The 17,170-nt window shown below is 36.4% G+C and overlaps 2 protein-coding genes across 2 annotated transcripts; one reads left to right on the top strand and one right to left on the bottom strand.

The window, feature by feature from the left end:
- Positions 1-8,440: 8,440 nt before the first annotated feature.
- On the bottom strand, positions 8,441-13,577 carry umad1 (UBAP1-MVB12-associated (UMA) domain containing 1). Its single transcript, XM_061742075.1, has 4 exons — positions 13,397-13,577; positions 12,079-12,167; positions 10,851-10,936; positions 8,441-8,839 (listed from the first exon to the last, which is right to left on the bottom strand). The coding sequence occupies exons 2-4, from the start codon at positions 12,158-12,160 to the stop codon at positions 8,537-8,539; spliced, it is 471 nt and encodes a 156-aa protein (XP_061598059.1). The 5' UTR covers positions 12,161-12,167; positions 13,397-13,577; the 3' UTR covers positions 8,441-8,536.
- Positions 13,578-13,823: 246 nt separating this feature from the next.
- rpa3 (replication protein A3) lies at positions 13,824-16,864 on the top strand. Its single transcript, XM_061742074.1, has 4 exons — positions 13,824-14,025; positions 14,233-14,307; positions 16,513-16,624; positions 16,704-16,864. The coding sequence occupies exons 1-4, from the start codon at positions 13,927-13,929 to the stop codon at positions 16,784-16,786; spliced, it is 369 nt and encodes a 122-aa protein (XP_061598058.1). The 5' UTR covers positions 13,824-13,926; the 3' UTR covers positions 16,787-16,864.
- Positions 16,865-17,170: the final 306 nt, after the last annotated feature.

Raw genomic sequence — 17,170 nt, 5'->3', positions numbered from 1 at the left:
GCTCATATTCGCACTAGAGGGATGGTCAAGCGTATGTTTGGAGCCAAGAAGATGCTGCAAGGTGATCATTGCTACAACTGTTCTGCACAACTACCTGAAGCTGCACAACTACCTAAATCTGTATAATTGTCCTGACCCTCCAATGTAAGACAAGAATGATTCAGATGTGCCCATGCCAGTCCAACGAGGACTTGCACTCAGAGCTGCTTTCACATTGCAGTGCAATAGTGTGCTGAAAAATTAAATGAGAAACTCAACCAAGGCTGTCCTAAAATTTAGGTTGTGGTGACTACAATACTCACACTCTTGTCAAGTGTATTTCATTAAATTAAATTAAATTAATTAAATTAAATTAAATTTCATATCCAATTCAACCTGTAGAATTCTCATTTCCATGTCATGCTCTTCTTTCAGATATTTCATTTTCTGCTCATGAACTTCTAAGGCTAACTTTTCATGCATTGACATCCTTTTTGGTCTCTGCTGGAAGGTTTTGGCAGCATCTTTTCTCTGGGATGCCATGCCAGATGTGGAGGGTGCACAGTCACTTTACACTGGCTCTTCCACCAGGGTTAGAATAATTTCCTCTGGGAAAAGAACACTTTTGGATACAAAAGTGTGGTTACATTTTTATTTGCATTGAATTCACTGCAAATGGCAGCCCAAGCACTCCTCTTCTTATGTTCAACAGCAGCACTATGCCCTTTACTTTCAATAACAGCATGATTTCCCAAAATTTGTTTAAGTAGAGTTTTTTTTTCATACATAGTATAGTTCTTTGAGCGTGTTCTTTTAGCTTCAGCCATGTTTGGTGTCAAAATTCCCTCCAGCAAAACTGTCCTCAATTCCATTCCAGGTTTTTATGAACACCATTAGGCTAACAGACTGTGCTCCCACTTAGGCTAATGAGGTGTTCTCATTTAAGCTTACTCCAGGACTCCACAGTCTGGGACTAACTAAGACAAATTTAAGCCACGCTCATGCAAGCCACTTAAATAAACTAGCTTTACTAGTCTGACTTAGGCCTACTCCTGGCTTGATATAAGCCTTGTCTGTGAAACCGGGCCATTGGCCCGGTTTCACAGACAAGGCTTAAGCCTAGTCTCAGACTAAAAGGCTGTTTGAGCTGGCTTAACTTTAAGTCACTTGCACAGACATATCTTAAAATAGTCATAGATTTAGTCTGTTCTGGATTAAACAAAGCCAATTGCAAGAGGGTGGATTAGAGCTACTCTAGGACTAAATTGAAGTTTATATTAATCCTGCAAAGAGGCAGGTTTAACTTCGGCTTAGTACTTTTTGTGAAAGGGAGCACAGATGGTTTGGGAGCATGGAGTATTTGGGATATCTAAATGAAGACCAATATTCTCTACATCCAGACAAATACTTGTGGATAGGAGTAATCCATTGAATCAGTTTGATGAAATAACTTTCCGAGACCGCTTTCATATGTACAAAGAAGATGTACTGGAGATAATTACTTTGCTTGAGCCTAGACTTTCCTCCATGTCTCAAAGAGGATGGCCTGTACCCAGTTCTCTCCAAGTTCTGATCATTCTTGGCATCTGGAACCTTTCATCGTGAAACTGGTGATTTGTGTGGTGTCAGCAAAGCAACAGTGTGTAGAATAGTTCACAATGTCTGCAGTGCCATTTGTGAACTGAGAAATCTGTACATTAAGTTCCCTGATGTTGCTGAGCAAGCCAACTATAAATCACGATTCTACGAATATGGGAACTTCCCAGGAGTGATTGTATTGATGGATGTCATGTTGAAATCAAGTGTCCATCAACTCCTGAGTACAGGAACCGTAAGAACTGGTTTTCCATCAATGTTCAGGCTGTATGCACTCCCAATTTAGAGTTTTCAAACATTGTTGCCCGTTTGAAGGGAGCAACACATGATTCAAGGATTTTTCACAACTCTTCATTGTGTGCTCAGTTTGAGAGAGGGCAACATAGCGGAATAATAATTGGTGACAGTGCATATGCGCAGAATTCCTATTTATTCACACCTTGGCCACATCCCACAACAACTGAGCAGCAAAGATATAACAGAGCTCATATTCGCACTAGAGGGATGGTCAAGCGTATGTTTGGAGCCAAGAAGATGCTGCAAGGTGATCATTGCTACAACTGTTCTGCACAACTACCTGAAGCTGCACAACTACCTAAATCTGTATAATTGTCCTGACCCTCCAATGTAAGACAAGAATGATTCAGATGTGCCCATGCCAGTCCAACGAGGACTTGCACTCAGAGCTGCTTTCACATTGCAGTGCAATAGTGTGCTGAAAAATTAAATGAGAAACTCAACCAAGGCTGTCCTAAAATTTAGGTTGTGGTGACTACAATACTCACACTCTTGTCAAGTGTATTTCATTAAATTAAATTAAATTAATTAAATTAAATTAAATTTCATATCCAATTCAACCTGTAGAATTCTCATTTCCATGTCATGCTCTTCTTTCAGATATTTCATTTTCTGCTCATGAACTTCTAAGGCTAACTTTTCATGCATTGACATCCTTTTTGGTCTCTGCTGGAAGGTTTTGGCAGCATCTTTTCTCTGGGATGCCATGCCAGATGTGGAGGGTGCACAGTCACTTTACACTGGCTCTTCCACCAGGGTTAGAATAATTTCCTCTGGGAAAAGAACACTTTTGGATACAAAAGTGTGGTTACATTTTTATTTGCATTGAATTCACTGCAAATGGCAGCCCAAGCACTCCTCTTCTTATGTTCAACAGCAGCACTATGCCCTTTACTTTCAATAACAGCATGATTTCCCAAAATTTGTTTAAGTAGAGTTTTTTTTTCATACATAGTATAGTTCTTTGAGCGTGTTCTTTTAGCTTCAGCCATGTTTGGTGTCAAAATTCCCTCCAGCAAAACTGTCCTCAATTCCATTCCAGGTTTTTATGAACACCATTAGGCTAACAGACTGTGCTCCCACTTAGGCTAATGAGGTGTTCTCATTTAAGCTTACTCCAGGACTCCACAGTCTGGGACTAACTAAGACAAATTTAAGCCACGCTCATGCAAGCCACTTAAATAAACTAGCTTTACTAGTCTGACTTAGGCCTACTCCTGGCTTGATATAAGCCTTGTCTGTGAAACCGGGCCATTGTGTCTAAACCTGCACCAGTTTTCTATTGGAATAACTTATATAATGAAATAGATTGGAGAAAAAAAACATAGGTCTTGCCAAGAGAATGTATTATTACAAACAGAGTTTGAGAGGTTACTTTTAAAATACTTCATAGATGCTATCCAGTCAAGACCAATCTTGTTAAATATAAGATAAACATTGACACACTGTTCTTTTTGTGGTAATGTGGATGAAACAATATCTAACTTATTCTGGAATTGCACATATACTCATGTTCTCTGGATTGACCTTAATCATTTTATAAATGCTAAAGTTGATTCTTCTTTAAGTTGAGCATTCAACATGTACTATTTGGTGTATCAAAAAATGATATGACAAGCCCAAACAAAGTATATTTAATCAACCTTCTCTTAATAATTGCTGAATATCATATTCACTGTACTAAATTTGCTAGCAAACGTCCAAATATAATTGTTCTCAAAGCTATATTAATATCATATTCAGACAGTCTTAAACAGAGCATAAACCCCAAAGCCACAACTTCTTCCAGAGCTACACTCCCTCTACCTTCACTCCTTCATCCAGAGCTACTCTCCCTCTACCTTCACTCCTTCATCCAGAGCTACACTCCCTCCACCTTCACTCATTCATCCAGAGCTACCCTCCCTCTCCACAGCTCCGCTCAGCCAGTGAAAGACGCCTGGTTCTTCCACCACAACGTGGTGTGAAATCAGTATCCAGACTCTTCTCCTCCATTGTTCCCCGATGGTGGAACGACCTACCAAACTCTGTCTGATCTGCAGGGTCTATCACCTAGTAAGATGCATGGATTTATGACAAGATAGTGTCTCCTTCTACATAGCTTTCTTATTAAAAACAAACAAACAAACAAAAAAACCATATATATTCTAGCACTGGCATGGCAGCACTTGTGTCCAACTGGACTCTTAGCAGTCTGACCAGCACTGATCCAGCTGGACCCTCCTATTATGTGATTCTTGTGCTTGTGTTCTCTCAGATGTAAGTTGCTTTGGATAAAAGCTTCTGCTAAATGACAGGAGTAGTAGAAGTAGTAGTAGTAGTAGTATACTTTCAACTCTCAGCAGTGATGACTTTATAAACCTCTCCACCAATAAAACTATTTCTATTAGAAGTAAATTACTGGTGCCAATGTAAGTTCAGCAGCCTCTGAAGTACATCATTGGTTTTTGCTTTGACCATTTCTGTCCAGTTGAGGTCTCTGAGGAATAAGAACCAAGACTCATCCCAACCATCAACTTGTATTTCAGACCCTATTCCAACCAGACCTTTAAGGAGGTTTTTCCTTTATTAAAACCTCCCTATTGGATTTGTTTGATCAGTCACCATCTACTGACTATCATCCACACATTTTTAAGGTTGCTGTAATTTAACCTGCACTTGAAGAGGAAGTTTCAGTACGGATTTAAGCACAGAGAAAATCCTCTGCTGAAAGTAATCAATGATCTCCGTTTGGCCTCTGATAGTGGACTTGTATCTCTACATATCCTGTTGGGTCTCTGTACTGCATTTGATACAATTGATCACAACATTTTACTACAGAGACATGTTATTGGGATAATAATAATAATATGATATTCGATTGTTTTAAATCTAATATGAAATCATACCAATCTGATAGATTCCAATTCAAAACTGTAAATGATGGGTCTTCCTTATTTACCAGAGTTAGCCACAGAGTTCTGCAGGGTTCTGTGGTGGGACTGATTCTTTTGACCTTATATTTTCTTCCACTGGGTAATGTTATTAGACATGTGCTATTCATTTCCATTGCTATTCTGATGATACTCAGCAATGTCCATGAAACCAGGGGAAACTAACCAGCTTGTTAGACTACAAGCATGCCATAAAGACATAAAAACACGGATGATTAAAAAACTTTGCCACCTAAATTCAGATAAAACTGAAGCTCAATGAAATTAAATTCAATTGTATGAGCCTATTACGATAGGAATTGTCTCTAGGCATTTTCCAGAGACCAAGAGCGATTCCAGATCAATTATTAAATGGCAGGTAAAAATTCCCCGAGTGGGAGGAAAACCTTAAAGCTAAACAGTGGCAAGAAAAACTCCCCTTTAGGAGGGAGGAAACCTTGAGCAAGACTTGGCTTGTAAGAGGGTACCCTCCTGCTGAAGGCCAGCCGGGTCGAGGAAGTAAAGATGAGGGAAATAGGAAAGAGAGGATCAGAGCCGGCCCAAGGCATAAGCGAACTAAGTGGCTGCTTAGGGCCCCGTGACCACTAGGGTTAAAGAGTTAGAAAAATAAAATAAAATTATATTTTCATGTGTGAGTGATGATTCATACATTATCAAAGGTATGTTATTATTATTGTATGTGATTGATGTCATTTACATCGTTATTTAAGTATTTATTTGATTTTATTTGTTTATTCTATTTAATAATGTCTGTTTTTGTACATTTGAATGTATTCCTATATGGAGAACATATTGACGAGGTACTGTTTATCTAAGTTGAGTGATTTTAATTATAGTTCTAGTTTTTGTAGTACTTTGTTGTTGCACTTAATTGTTGTTGTTCTACTTTAAATTGTTGTTGCACATTGCTGTTGCAGTTTATTTAAAAACAAAAATAAAGTAGATAATGTGTTTACAGTAAATGGAAATGTAAATAAAATTATCTATTTTATTACGTTGTTTCTTTTAGTAGGCCTACACTGTAGATGACACAGTATCACACTTAGTACCATATCACTTTAAATATTAAGTGTAAATCAACCCCAGGCCGCTCTTGTAGCTGAATTTGCTCCCATTTCAGATTAAAAACCATAGATGGGTAAAAACATGCCAGGCTGACAATAGGATGATGGAAACAACACTGCTGCAACTGTGCAGCTCTTTGACCTTTTATCTATTGCTTCTCTGTGGGCAGACCAGCACAACAGACTGCAAGAACAATGGAGTTCACTTAGGGTTATGAGATAAGATATGAGATGAGATAATTAATAACTGTGGATTGATCTGAAGAAAGGAAAGAGAAGAAGAGGAGAGTACAGCTCTGTAGTGCCGTCCAGAGGGGAGGAGTTCAACCAGACTGTGTCCTGGGTGTGAGGGGTCTGCAGAGATGCTACCTGCCCATTTCCTGGTCCTGGACCGGTACAGGTCCTGGATAGGTGGGAGGTTAGTCCCAATTATCCTCTCTGCACACCTGATTGTCCGTTGCAGTCAGTGCCTGTCTAGTTGAGCTGATATATATGTTTTTAGCTATTAATTGTCATTTAAATTGCTTCAAATTTTGTATCATAAAGCAGACCCCAAAAACTTCGAATCAGACTCATTTAGCTCTTGTTCAGGTGGATGAATTTGTCAGCATTAATAAATAATCATTAACTGAAAACACTGACTAATAACTGTCAATCAGACCTTTAAGAAAATCTGATGTACATGATGATCAACAGAACATAAAAAAACCAGCCACAAATGAATGAAACTGGCTCAGACAACAATTTGTTAAAATATGACCACAGTGCATGATTAACTTTAGTGGGCCCTAATTAACATCACAGTTTTCTTCAATAACATCTGTATTTTCAGCCTGGGTCTATAGGCTGACCCTGTCTGCTCTCTTTGCAAAAAAAGTTGGTCTCTCCCCTGCAATCATGAACAGGATCACATTCTCTTTAATGTAATTATTTTTTCTTGTTTACTGCTCCGTGTTTTGCAGACCCAACCGAAATTGTATTTCAACATTGATCTCGACATTTCGACTTTTTTCTCGAAGTGCATAATGAAAAAAAAATCTTCCTTCTCTAAAATATTATTTTTATTTTTCTCCTGCCTGGCCTTAATACTCCTCCGTAGATCTTTTCAGGCAATTCAAGCATAATATTTTTAAATATTTAAAGGAAACTGCTGAATTTTAATGCATGAAAGACAATGATAAGCCTTTTATCAGATCATCAATCATTCTTCCATCATCAAGAAAGAGATTTTATAATTAATCAGTATTTTAAAGACAAATCCGTCAGAGAAGTCCAAATTGAATCATGTAAAATGAATGATACAGATAGGGCTTATGGTACCTTTCCCAATAAATAAACTTGTTTTTACCTTTTTATTCTTTTCACCATAGCAAAAATATTTAATGATGATAAAAGTTTATATTTACAAGAAATAAAAAGGACATTAGTGTGGTAAATGTTAAACATGTTAGTTTGGGAAAAATCCAAGAAGTCAGAACTTCTGCTAAGAACATGATTTAACTTACAGATTCCAGAAGAAAGACGTGGATGTCAAATGTGGAAGCTCATCAGATATTCTGCTTTAATTGATTCTGTTTACCTTGAAAATACAGATTTTCAGAAGGATAAATCAAGGCTTCACTTTTTAGTATTGCACTTCATAAAGACAGTGACATGAGTAGATGTCAGTTGTATTTTTAAAGATTTAATAGAATAAAAACATACTGCATAGCCATTATTACTATGCATCTTTTATTTATTTACCAAAAATGAAGAGGCAGTGTGTTGAAACCGTAAATAAAGTACAGCTTTACTGCTTCCATATAGAAATGAAGAGGATAAGTAGTAACAAATAGATCCTGCTGATCATATGCACTTGATTGTTTTAACATCAGCAAGTTACAGTGGTTTTTTTTTTTTGTGAAGATATCTTGATACACATTTTTCTCCTGCATGGCCCTAATACTCTTCCGTACATCCATGCATTTTCTTAACAAGACAATCCAAAACCACAGTTCACAAATTACAAAGGTGTGGCTGGCGCATCAGAAGGTAAGGAACTGGACTCCCTGAAGTCCTGACATGTCATCAGCAGGACAACTGTGGTGCATTTGGTTTTGTTTTTGTTGTTAATATTTCCAAAACTGAACCATGCAATGTTTTTACTCATCTTGTAAAACTAAGAGTAGCCATGTTATCTTTTACTTTTTAAACAACCAATAAATAACCAGTTTCTACGGAAGAGTATTAGGGCCATGCAGGAAAAATTTAAAATAATATAATAAATAAAAATATTTGAGAGGGGAAGATTTTTTTTTTTAATGTGCACTTCGGGAAAAAAGTTGAAATGTCGAGAAAAAAGTCAAAATTTCGTGAAGAAAGTCTAAATTTCGAGAAAAAAGTAGAAATTTCGTGAATAAAGTCGAAATTTCGTGAATAAAGTCGAAATTTCGAGAATAAAGTTGAAATACATTTGGACTTTTTTTTTTAGAAATTATACTTCAACATTATTCTCGACATTTGGACTTTTTTCTCAACATTTCGACTTTTTTCTCAACATTTCGCCTTTTTATTCGAAGTGCATAATGAAAAAAAAATCTTCCTCCTCTAAAATATAATTTTTATTTTCCTGGCCCTAATACTCTTCCGTAAGTTTCCCCGATTGTGAATTCATGGCGATTTCAAAATTCAAACAGACTGGTTGTTATGGAGCACAGAGTTTTCTAAACTGAAGTCATACTTATAACTGCCCAGGCTGTAGTTTAGGTTGCAGGACAGTAGGACATCTGTGACTCGGGGGAATCCTGAATGCATGGCCAAGACGTGAGGGGCCAAAGTGAAGGGGATGTCACTCAGAAGATCTTGGGAGGCTGAAGAAGCTGAAGAAGCTGAAGGAGCTTCCACCGCCGGGGGCTCATCTGCTGGTCTCACAGGACGTACAGGTGCAGGCAACTTTTCACCAGTGTGTCGAGATGGATTTGGACGGGATTCCTGTGAGGAAAACAGTGGCCACGGTTACATGATGTTTTTTAATTCGGAATTAATTATTCAGAATTAAATAATTCAGAATTAAACTATTTTCCTTCGAGTTTACATGGAAATAGTAATTTTGAATTGAAGTTTACATGGAAAACATGTTTGATCAGCTTTCCGCTTAAGCTGGGCATACACTGTACGATATTTTAAATCGTTTGATTCAGCCCCATCTCCCACTGCACGACTAGATCGCGGAGTTCAAAAGTTCACAGCCCACGATTTATGGTCTCACACTGTACGACCCGATGCTCTGATGCGACCCGTCTGCTCACACTATACGATCATAATCCTCCCGTCGGACCTCTGTGTACTGGAACTCAAGGCCGGTTTTAGGGCAGGGGTGGGCTGTTCCCACCCAAACGTGCGTCCTGCCCACCCGATCAAAAGTTATGGGGATCCTTTATTTTTTTATAATTTTATTTTTTTATATATATAAAAAAAATCCCAAAATATCTGTACCGTTTCTGATGGGGTGGGCACTGCGCATCATTTTTAGACACAACAATGAACGCATACCGCAAAAGTTGTGTCTCGGCGGAGGGACCCGGCGTCCGAGCAAAATGAACACGACAGAGAAGAGAAGTGTTCAGAACAGCACAGAGCGCACACTAAAGGCTGATTTATGGTTCCGCGTTACACCAACGCAGAGCCTACGGCGTAGGGTACGCGGCGACGCACACCTTACGTGGGAAATGCGGTCTTTTTTTCTGCTATTAAAACATGATTTGTAATGTGAATTTGCAACTCAAACTACAAATAATAGTTTTTGACGTGACATCAGAGATTGCGCATGCTCTCTGCGAAAGGATGAGGCAAATCGGGTCGTAGCACTGCTTCAACCGTCCCGATCCAAAAAATAGTCGCACGACTGGAAAATCGGCTCAAAACGAGCCGATAATCGCACAGTGTATGCCCGGTTTAAGGTCTGGGGGTTGGGAAGGGTTCTGATTGGATAGGGGGGCGGACCGGAAATTACGTCTACCGGAAGAAAAACAAACTTAGCCACTTGTTTTATCTTTCCTGCCATCTGTTCTTTTAATTATTTCCAGGTCCTCCAAGCTATTTATTAAATAAATAATCTCTGCTCTTGACCACCGTTTACTGCGTGCTGCCATCTTGAAACTTTCTAAGCGTCATGGCGACAGACGGGCAAGGGAACGAGCAGCGCAGAAAGACCGGAATTAATTAAAATCGGAATGAGTGTTCATGATTGCGGAATTATTCTATTTGGATTTAAAATCGGAATAAACCAGCCACTTACTTTGGAATTAAGTTTAATTCAGAATGGACATTTTCATTCGGAATTAGGTGTTTACATGGTATTTTTTACTCATTTTAAATCGGATTTAATTTTAATTCTGAATTAAAGAGGAATTAAACTTCCCATGTAAACGCACTAAATGTGTTTTTAAGATATCAGATTTGATGTCACTGAAAAATGTATCTTTAAACTGTACTTTTTGTGCAAATACGGAGTTAAAATTACAGTGGTTAGTCTGTGAAAAGTTAAAGTTCTAATTATCGGTGAATTGTTTGATATGTAACATGTTTTACATAACTTTTGTGCTTATTGCACTTTTTTAAGGTGATAATTTAAATATTGATGCAGCACATCCTGAATTCAAGCTAGCTAAATAGGCTGTTCTCATTCTCCAAATGTATTTCTTGCTGAAATGCTCCAGTTCCTAAGAAATCGGTGTTGTGTTGACAGGATATCTTTACTAAAAAACATTTGAAAAGGACTAAATGGATTGTGGCAATGCTACACAATGTTTGTGATTCTAGCAGGTGCTCTGCATCTTTCAGATGATACATGTTCATCCATGATCATACAGGTTCTATGCTATGCAAAAATATATGCTTTGTCTATTTTTGATTGAAACAACACTGATATACTGGTATCAGAACAACTCCAAATCAAACACATCCTATGCAAACTGCCAATAGTAAATCTCTGTAAACTCACCCTAAATGGCCGTATAATGACATTGGTAGAGGGTTGAGCAATGTTCATGGTGGACATTTTCTGCCTTTGCTCCTCAGCTGTTTCTCCTGAAGATTGAAATAAAAAATTAACAAATTTACAAATGAAAATTTAGAAAACATAATAGCTCTCAAAGATGAGCATATAGAAAATACTAAATACATTTGGTCACACGTGTAGTAAAATTATTCAATTACTTTTTAGGAAATGTGCTAATAGTATCGGTGATACTTCAACAGCTCCCTGGCAGGGCACTCTCAGCTTAACAAGTTGTTGCTCACTTGTGGCATCATATAATGTGCTTGTAAATGTTTACATTTATATCTGAATTACTCAGAAAAAAAAATGTTTCATTAAGTTACCCAGAACAAGCTATTATGCAAATAAACGCCCATTTAACTGACATTTGAAGCGTTTGTTACGTTTGTAACGGAATGTATTACTTTAATTAATTAATTTATTTTTCTATTGAATAATTTAACCAAAATTTGAAAATAGAGAAAGATAACCTCAAAAAAGCTGCAAAGCTGTGAAGGTCAACGGTTATTCGACATTAACATACACATCTGTTTTCCTTGCACCTACTTATTAAGGGCGATCCAGCTGATTTGTTCAGAGACTTTCAGAGACTTGATTCAAACAAGAGAGGCCATAGTCATGCAGGTATAACAGACAAGTCTCACACTGCATGGGCCTAAATGAAATCCTATTTGAAATAAAGATTTTTTTACCTGATTTAGGGGAGAGAGACCTTTCTGAACATTATACTTTTGTTAGGTGGCTCTCTTGGTTCAATGATAAACCAAACTTACTTCCTATATTCCAGGGAACAGCAGGAGCCACCTTCCTCTAGCTCAACAACACTTAATTGTTCAACTCGTACGACATAACCCACATTTCTCTCTCCCCCCTCTTTTTTGTGATCAAATGTTTGTTGTGTAATACCCCATCAAATAACACCTTTATAAAGGAATTATTAATGACTCAAAACATGAATGTAAAGGAGATCACAGTATTAACTTGACAAATTAAGTCAACCTATGTAACTTTATCTTTAAAGTACTTCACAAAAAATAAATCTAATCTTACACTTTAATCAAAAACAGATCAAACTAGCTATTCAGTTTACTGGAATAAGTAGTTGTGATTTGGGCCAGTGATAGATATTGACTTTTTCTTCATTTTGACATTTTTACAAGAGCGTTCTTACCAATGATGACAAAGCCTCCATCTACTTCCTTGTCAGATGTTGACTTTTTTGAGTCTTTACGGAATCCGAAGAAACTTAACATGATTTTCCTGTCAACAGACAAACAGTCAAATTAAAGACCTTAACTACTTGATTTTGCCTTTATCAGGGTACCTACACCTTTTACAAGGTCAAATTCAAGCACTTTTCAAGCACTTTCAAGGGTCATTTTCAAAATCTTCAAGCACCTTTTTCGCTGGGGTAAAACATCTACAGGAATATATATATTCACAATTATTTTTTCCGCTTTTTATCACAATTATGCTGTAAACATCTAGACCGCGGTTGAATTGGTTTGATATTGGATATTGGACATTCAAAGACATCCATAAAACTTGTGATACATACCACTGATTTTGGTCATATTGCTTGTGATGTGTTCATGGTCATCTAGACTATATATCACAAGAGAGTAATTATTATAAAATCATATTATGGGCTGATTTAATGAGGTTTAATGAATTCAACACCAAATGAATTAAACACCCATAAAACTTGTGATACATAACACCGATTGTTTTCACTTGTGATGTGTTCATGGTCATCCAGACTATATATCACAAGACAGTAATTATTTAAAAAAAATCATACTATGGGCTGATTAATGTGGTTTAATGAATTCAACACACATAATAAACAATTGGTGTTATGTATCACAAGTTTTATGGGTGTTGAATTCATTAAATCTCATTAAATCAGCCCATAATATGATTTTATAATAATTACAGTCTTGTGTCTAGATGACCATGAACACATCACAAGCAATATGACCAAAATCAGTGGTAGCCTATGTATCACAAGTTAAATGGATGTCTTTGAATATCCAATATCCAATATCAAACCAATTCACCCGCGGTAACATCTAGTAGTTTCATCTTACTGATTTTATTTCTCCTTGTACTAACTAAACTATACAGTCTGATCCCAATTTTGTGAAAGACAGTTATAATTTCAAGCACTTAAAACTAAAATTCAAGCACTTTTCAGGCCTTAGAAACACAACATTGAAATTCAAGCACTTTCAAGGATTTCAAGCCCCCGTAGTAACCCTGCTTTATATTAATACTTTAACGCCTTAAACTTGCAAATAGTTCTATATTCTAAATGCGTCACCGATGTAGAAAGGTTGAAGGATGATGAATTAATGAAAACTATTTCGTAACATAATCATTAGATATCGAATTACAGATCTAAAGCATAAAACATTCAATTCTGTCTGTGTATAAACTGCGTAATCGTCATGCACGGTGTCCAAACTTATAACAACACTCTCTCTTACTGTTGTGTTGACAATGTGCTCTCAATGTCATAGTTCCTCTAAATGTTTAATATGTTGGTGCGACTCGTTTACTTCCGGATAACTTTGTCATATCAAAAAAAAAAAAATATTTCATCGCCACTTCCGCTGATATTCGTGATTTCTTTTATGTTCGTAAACAAACTACAGCCGTGACGAGGGTTCTGCTGTTATATGCACCTAAGAACGTTGGTTGTGATCCGCCATTAAACCTAAAGAAGAAGAAGAAGAAGAGGGTTCTGCTGCCTCTATTCTGGTGGTAGGAACTCTTCAACGGAACTCTTTATCGACGTTTCCCGCGGACGGAATATTAAAACCCAACGGATATGTCGTGAGGCGCTTGGATTGGTTCGATTTATGTAAAATAGTGACCGCCATACCTTTTTGGCATACATGTAGAAACCCCGCCCGCCGCCGGGCTGTCGTGGAGTGACAAAGAGGATACAAAATTTCCCGCGGAAAAGTTCCACTCTCCACAGCAGCAGCGCCTTAATAACTTAATAACTGGAGAAATGGCTGGTGTACTGGACGTCCCGAAGACGAGGGTAAACTGCTCCATGCTGGCGCAGAATATTAATCAAGCGGTCTGCTTCGTTGGGCGAGTTGGAAAGGTCAGATTTCTGTACAGCAAGATTAAGTACATATTTATTTAAGCAGAGTGATAGCAAATTAACATTGCCGACTATAGGCTGATTTATGGTCCCGCGTTACACCAACGCAGACCGTACGCCGTAGGCTACGCCGTACGCTCTGCGTCGTTTTAACGCAGAACCATAATTCAGGCTTTTGGGTGACAGCGAGTGTTTGTGCTTTTAAAGGTTCATCCGAATGGAAAAACGTTCACAGTGTTGGATGGAGAAGGAAAGACGGCGACTATTGAACTCAACATGGTTGTGAGTATCAATGTTTTAATTAATGGTAGTTCTACTGCCTTCATCTGCCAAGGATATTTATAATCAGCTTGGGCAATAATATTATTTTGTGTCTAATTGCAATTGGGTTTTTTGTTTAGTTTGTATGTTTCTTTAGACAGTTTTATGCACAAGTTTTTTTTATTCGTGTCAAAGGTTCATTATAATATGGAGGATTTTTTTGTGCCAAAATTAAATAAATAAATACATCATTAATTAATTAAAATGGGAATTAAATATATCATTAATTAATTAAATGTGTAATTAATTAATTAAAATTAGAATGAAATATGTCATTAATTAATTAAAATACAATTCATTTTAAGTAAAAATATATATTTATTATTTTAGCATTTAATTAATTAATAACACATTTAATTCATGATTTCGTGTTGCTGAATCATGAAATGTAAATGTAAAACTGTCAGTTTCACATTAATTAATTAAATGCTGAAATAATAAATATATATTTTTACTTAAAATGAATTGTATTTTAATTAATGACATATTTAATTCTAATTTTAATTAATAAATAAATGACACATTTAATTAATTAATGATATATTTCATTCCCAATTTAATTAATTAATGATGTATTTATTTATTCAATTTTGGCACAAAAAATCCTCCATATTATAAAACAAAGATGGCAAATATACATTCCATACAAATGCATTTGTAATCGAAACGAGGTTGATAAAGTGAACAGTAGATTGGACACTGTATGTAAACCTGAGAATAAAGTGTATAGAGATTGAATGTCCCATGACAATTATACAGTCATATAATATGAAAATAAGGTACAAACAATGATAAATAGATTAAATGCATTACGTTTAAGTAGAATAATACAACAAAGTCCATCATACGAGGGGTAAGTAATGATATCAGTCTTCTGAATAGAATAGTAGACTTTATTGATCTCCCAGAGGAGAAATTCAGTCGTGCAGCAGCCAAAACACACACACGCTTTATACAAAAAAATGTAAAATAGAAATTACCATAAGTAGTTAAATAATAAAAAAGAGTAATATAAAAAGTAGAAAAAGACTATGTACAAGAGAGAAAAAAAGTAGTAAACACAAAATAAACGGATAATATTTACAAGATATTTACAAATATTTCCAAAAATACGTGAGGTATTAGTGGTTATTGCATTGTTTATTAAATCAGTGGGAAAATGTCTTAACACTTCATACATTTGTGCTTTTGTTTCACTTATTAGTTTTAAAGATTTTAAATATAATCCAAATTCATTAAAAAAAATTTGGGGGGTGACTTTAAATATCTATTTTTATGAATAAAGAATTTGGCTAAACAGAGAACAGAGTTCATCACTTTTTTCATCACGTTTTGTAAAAACTTGCCTAATGTTATATTATCTCTACAAATAGAAGTTGGGAAGGATAAAATCCTTCGCTTTATCCATTTGTAAATGTCAAGCCAGAACATAAGTACCACACCACATGAGAAAAATATATGGTTTTATGTACAAAAGTACATTGACGGGGTTTTTCCTGGCTCTAATTAAGGCAGAGGTGGCTCCATCCTGATCACACGCGTGCAGGTAAACCGTGCCTTCAAACTGGCTCAAGCAAACACTTTTTACAAGCAACGTATTTTGTATTTTGGGAGTTCTAATGATTAAAAATATGACAATTATGTTAACGCATTATTTTATTAATATAAAAACTCCATCTTACCAAAAATATAAAGTTTTAAAAAAAAAACTGCCAATGTATATGACTGAAATGAGGATGGACAGATAAGTTCAGAAGTAATAATTTTTTGTTTGTTGCCTTGTCGTCGCGCCCCTCCTTATGTCAGAGCTTTTGCAGTGATTTGATTAGTGGTTAATGAAACCTGCAGCTGAAGGGAAGAGAGTGGGAGTGAGAGTGGGAAGCGGGACAGTTTTTTTTTTTAACCACAAAGGTCAGATCGCAGAAATAATACTAAGATGCTTTTTGTCTTTTTATGGATACTTCTCGTAACAGTATAATCTGCTGAAGTGGTACGCTATTATTAAATGGCATCAAGTTGTAAGTGACGCTGGATCCGCGTCTGTCTTTGGTTTTTGACTGTGTTGACCCGCTCAGTAGCGGCTCACAAAAGTTTAAAAGAGAAGCCGCAACACCAATTATTTGAAATCCATTCACGTTTTGTCTTATTTTTATTTTTTTAAATTAGCTTGATGAAGAGCTGAGTGGCGTTGTGGAGGTCATCGGTATGGTGTCCAACAAAGGAGCAGTCATGGCCACCGCATACAACATCCTCCGGGAAGACAAGGGCATTCCTTTTGGTGCGTCTCATTTTACAGAGTTACAGTACAGACTCCTGACTCGTCCCCTGACTAAAACCTTTGTCCGTCTGTCCCACAGATCTGGAGCTGTACAACGAAGCCCTGAAGGTGATCCAGGATTTCCCCCAGCACTACCCCTTTCAGGTGGCTTCAAGTGGATGAAACTTGTATCTGAATAACATTTGTCTTTGCCTAATTTCTGTTGTAAAGTTTGTATTAAAGAAATAGAGTAAAATTAGCCCTTAATAAATGAAATGCGTGTTTGGTTTTTATTTTTTAAATGTTTATTTTAAACTGCTGGTACGAGAGTATTAGGGCCATGCAGGAAGAAAAATATTTGAGGGGAAGATTTTTTTTTTTGTTGTGCACTTTGAGAAAAAAAGTCAATGTCAAGATTAATGTTGAAATACAATTTAAAGAAAAAAGTCGAAAATCTGTCTCTTTTTTTCAACTTCATTTCAACTTTATTCATGAAATTTTGACTTTTTCTCGACATTTTGTCTTTTTTTCCTTGAAGTGTATAATGAAAAAAAAATCTTCCTCTAA

This window comes from Cololabis saira, chromosome 15, assembly GCF_033807715.1.
Source record: "Cololabis saira isolate AMF1-May2022 chromosome 15, fColSai1.1, whole genome shotgun sequence".
NCBI classification, from domain to species: Eukaryota; Metazoa; Chordata; class Actinopteri; order Beloniformes; family Belonidae; genus Cololabis; species Cololabis saira.
The sequence above is the reverse complement of the archived record's forward strand: the minus strand, read 5'-3'. Positions and strand labels throughout refer to the sequence as shown.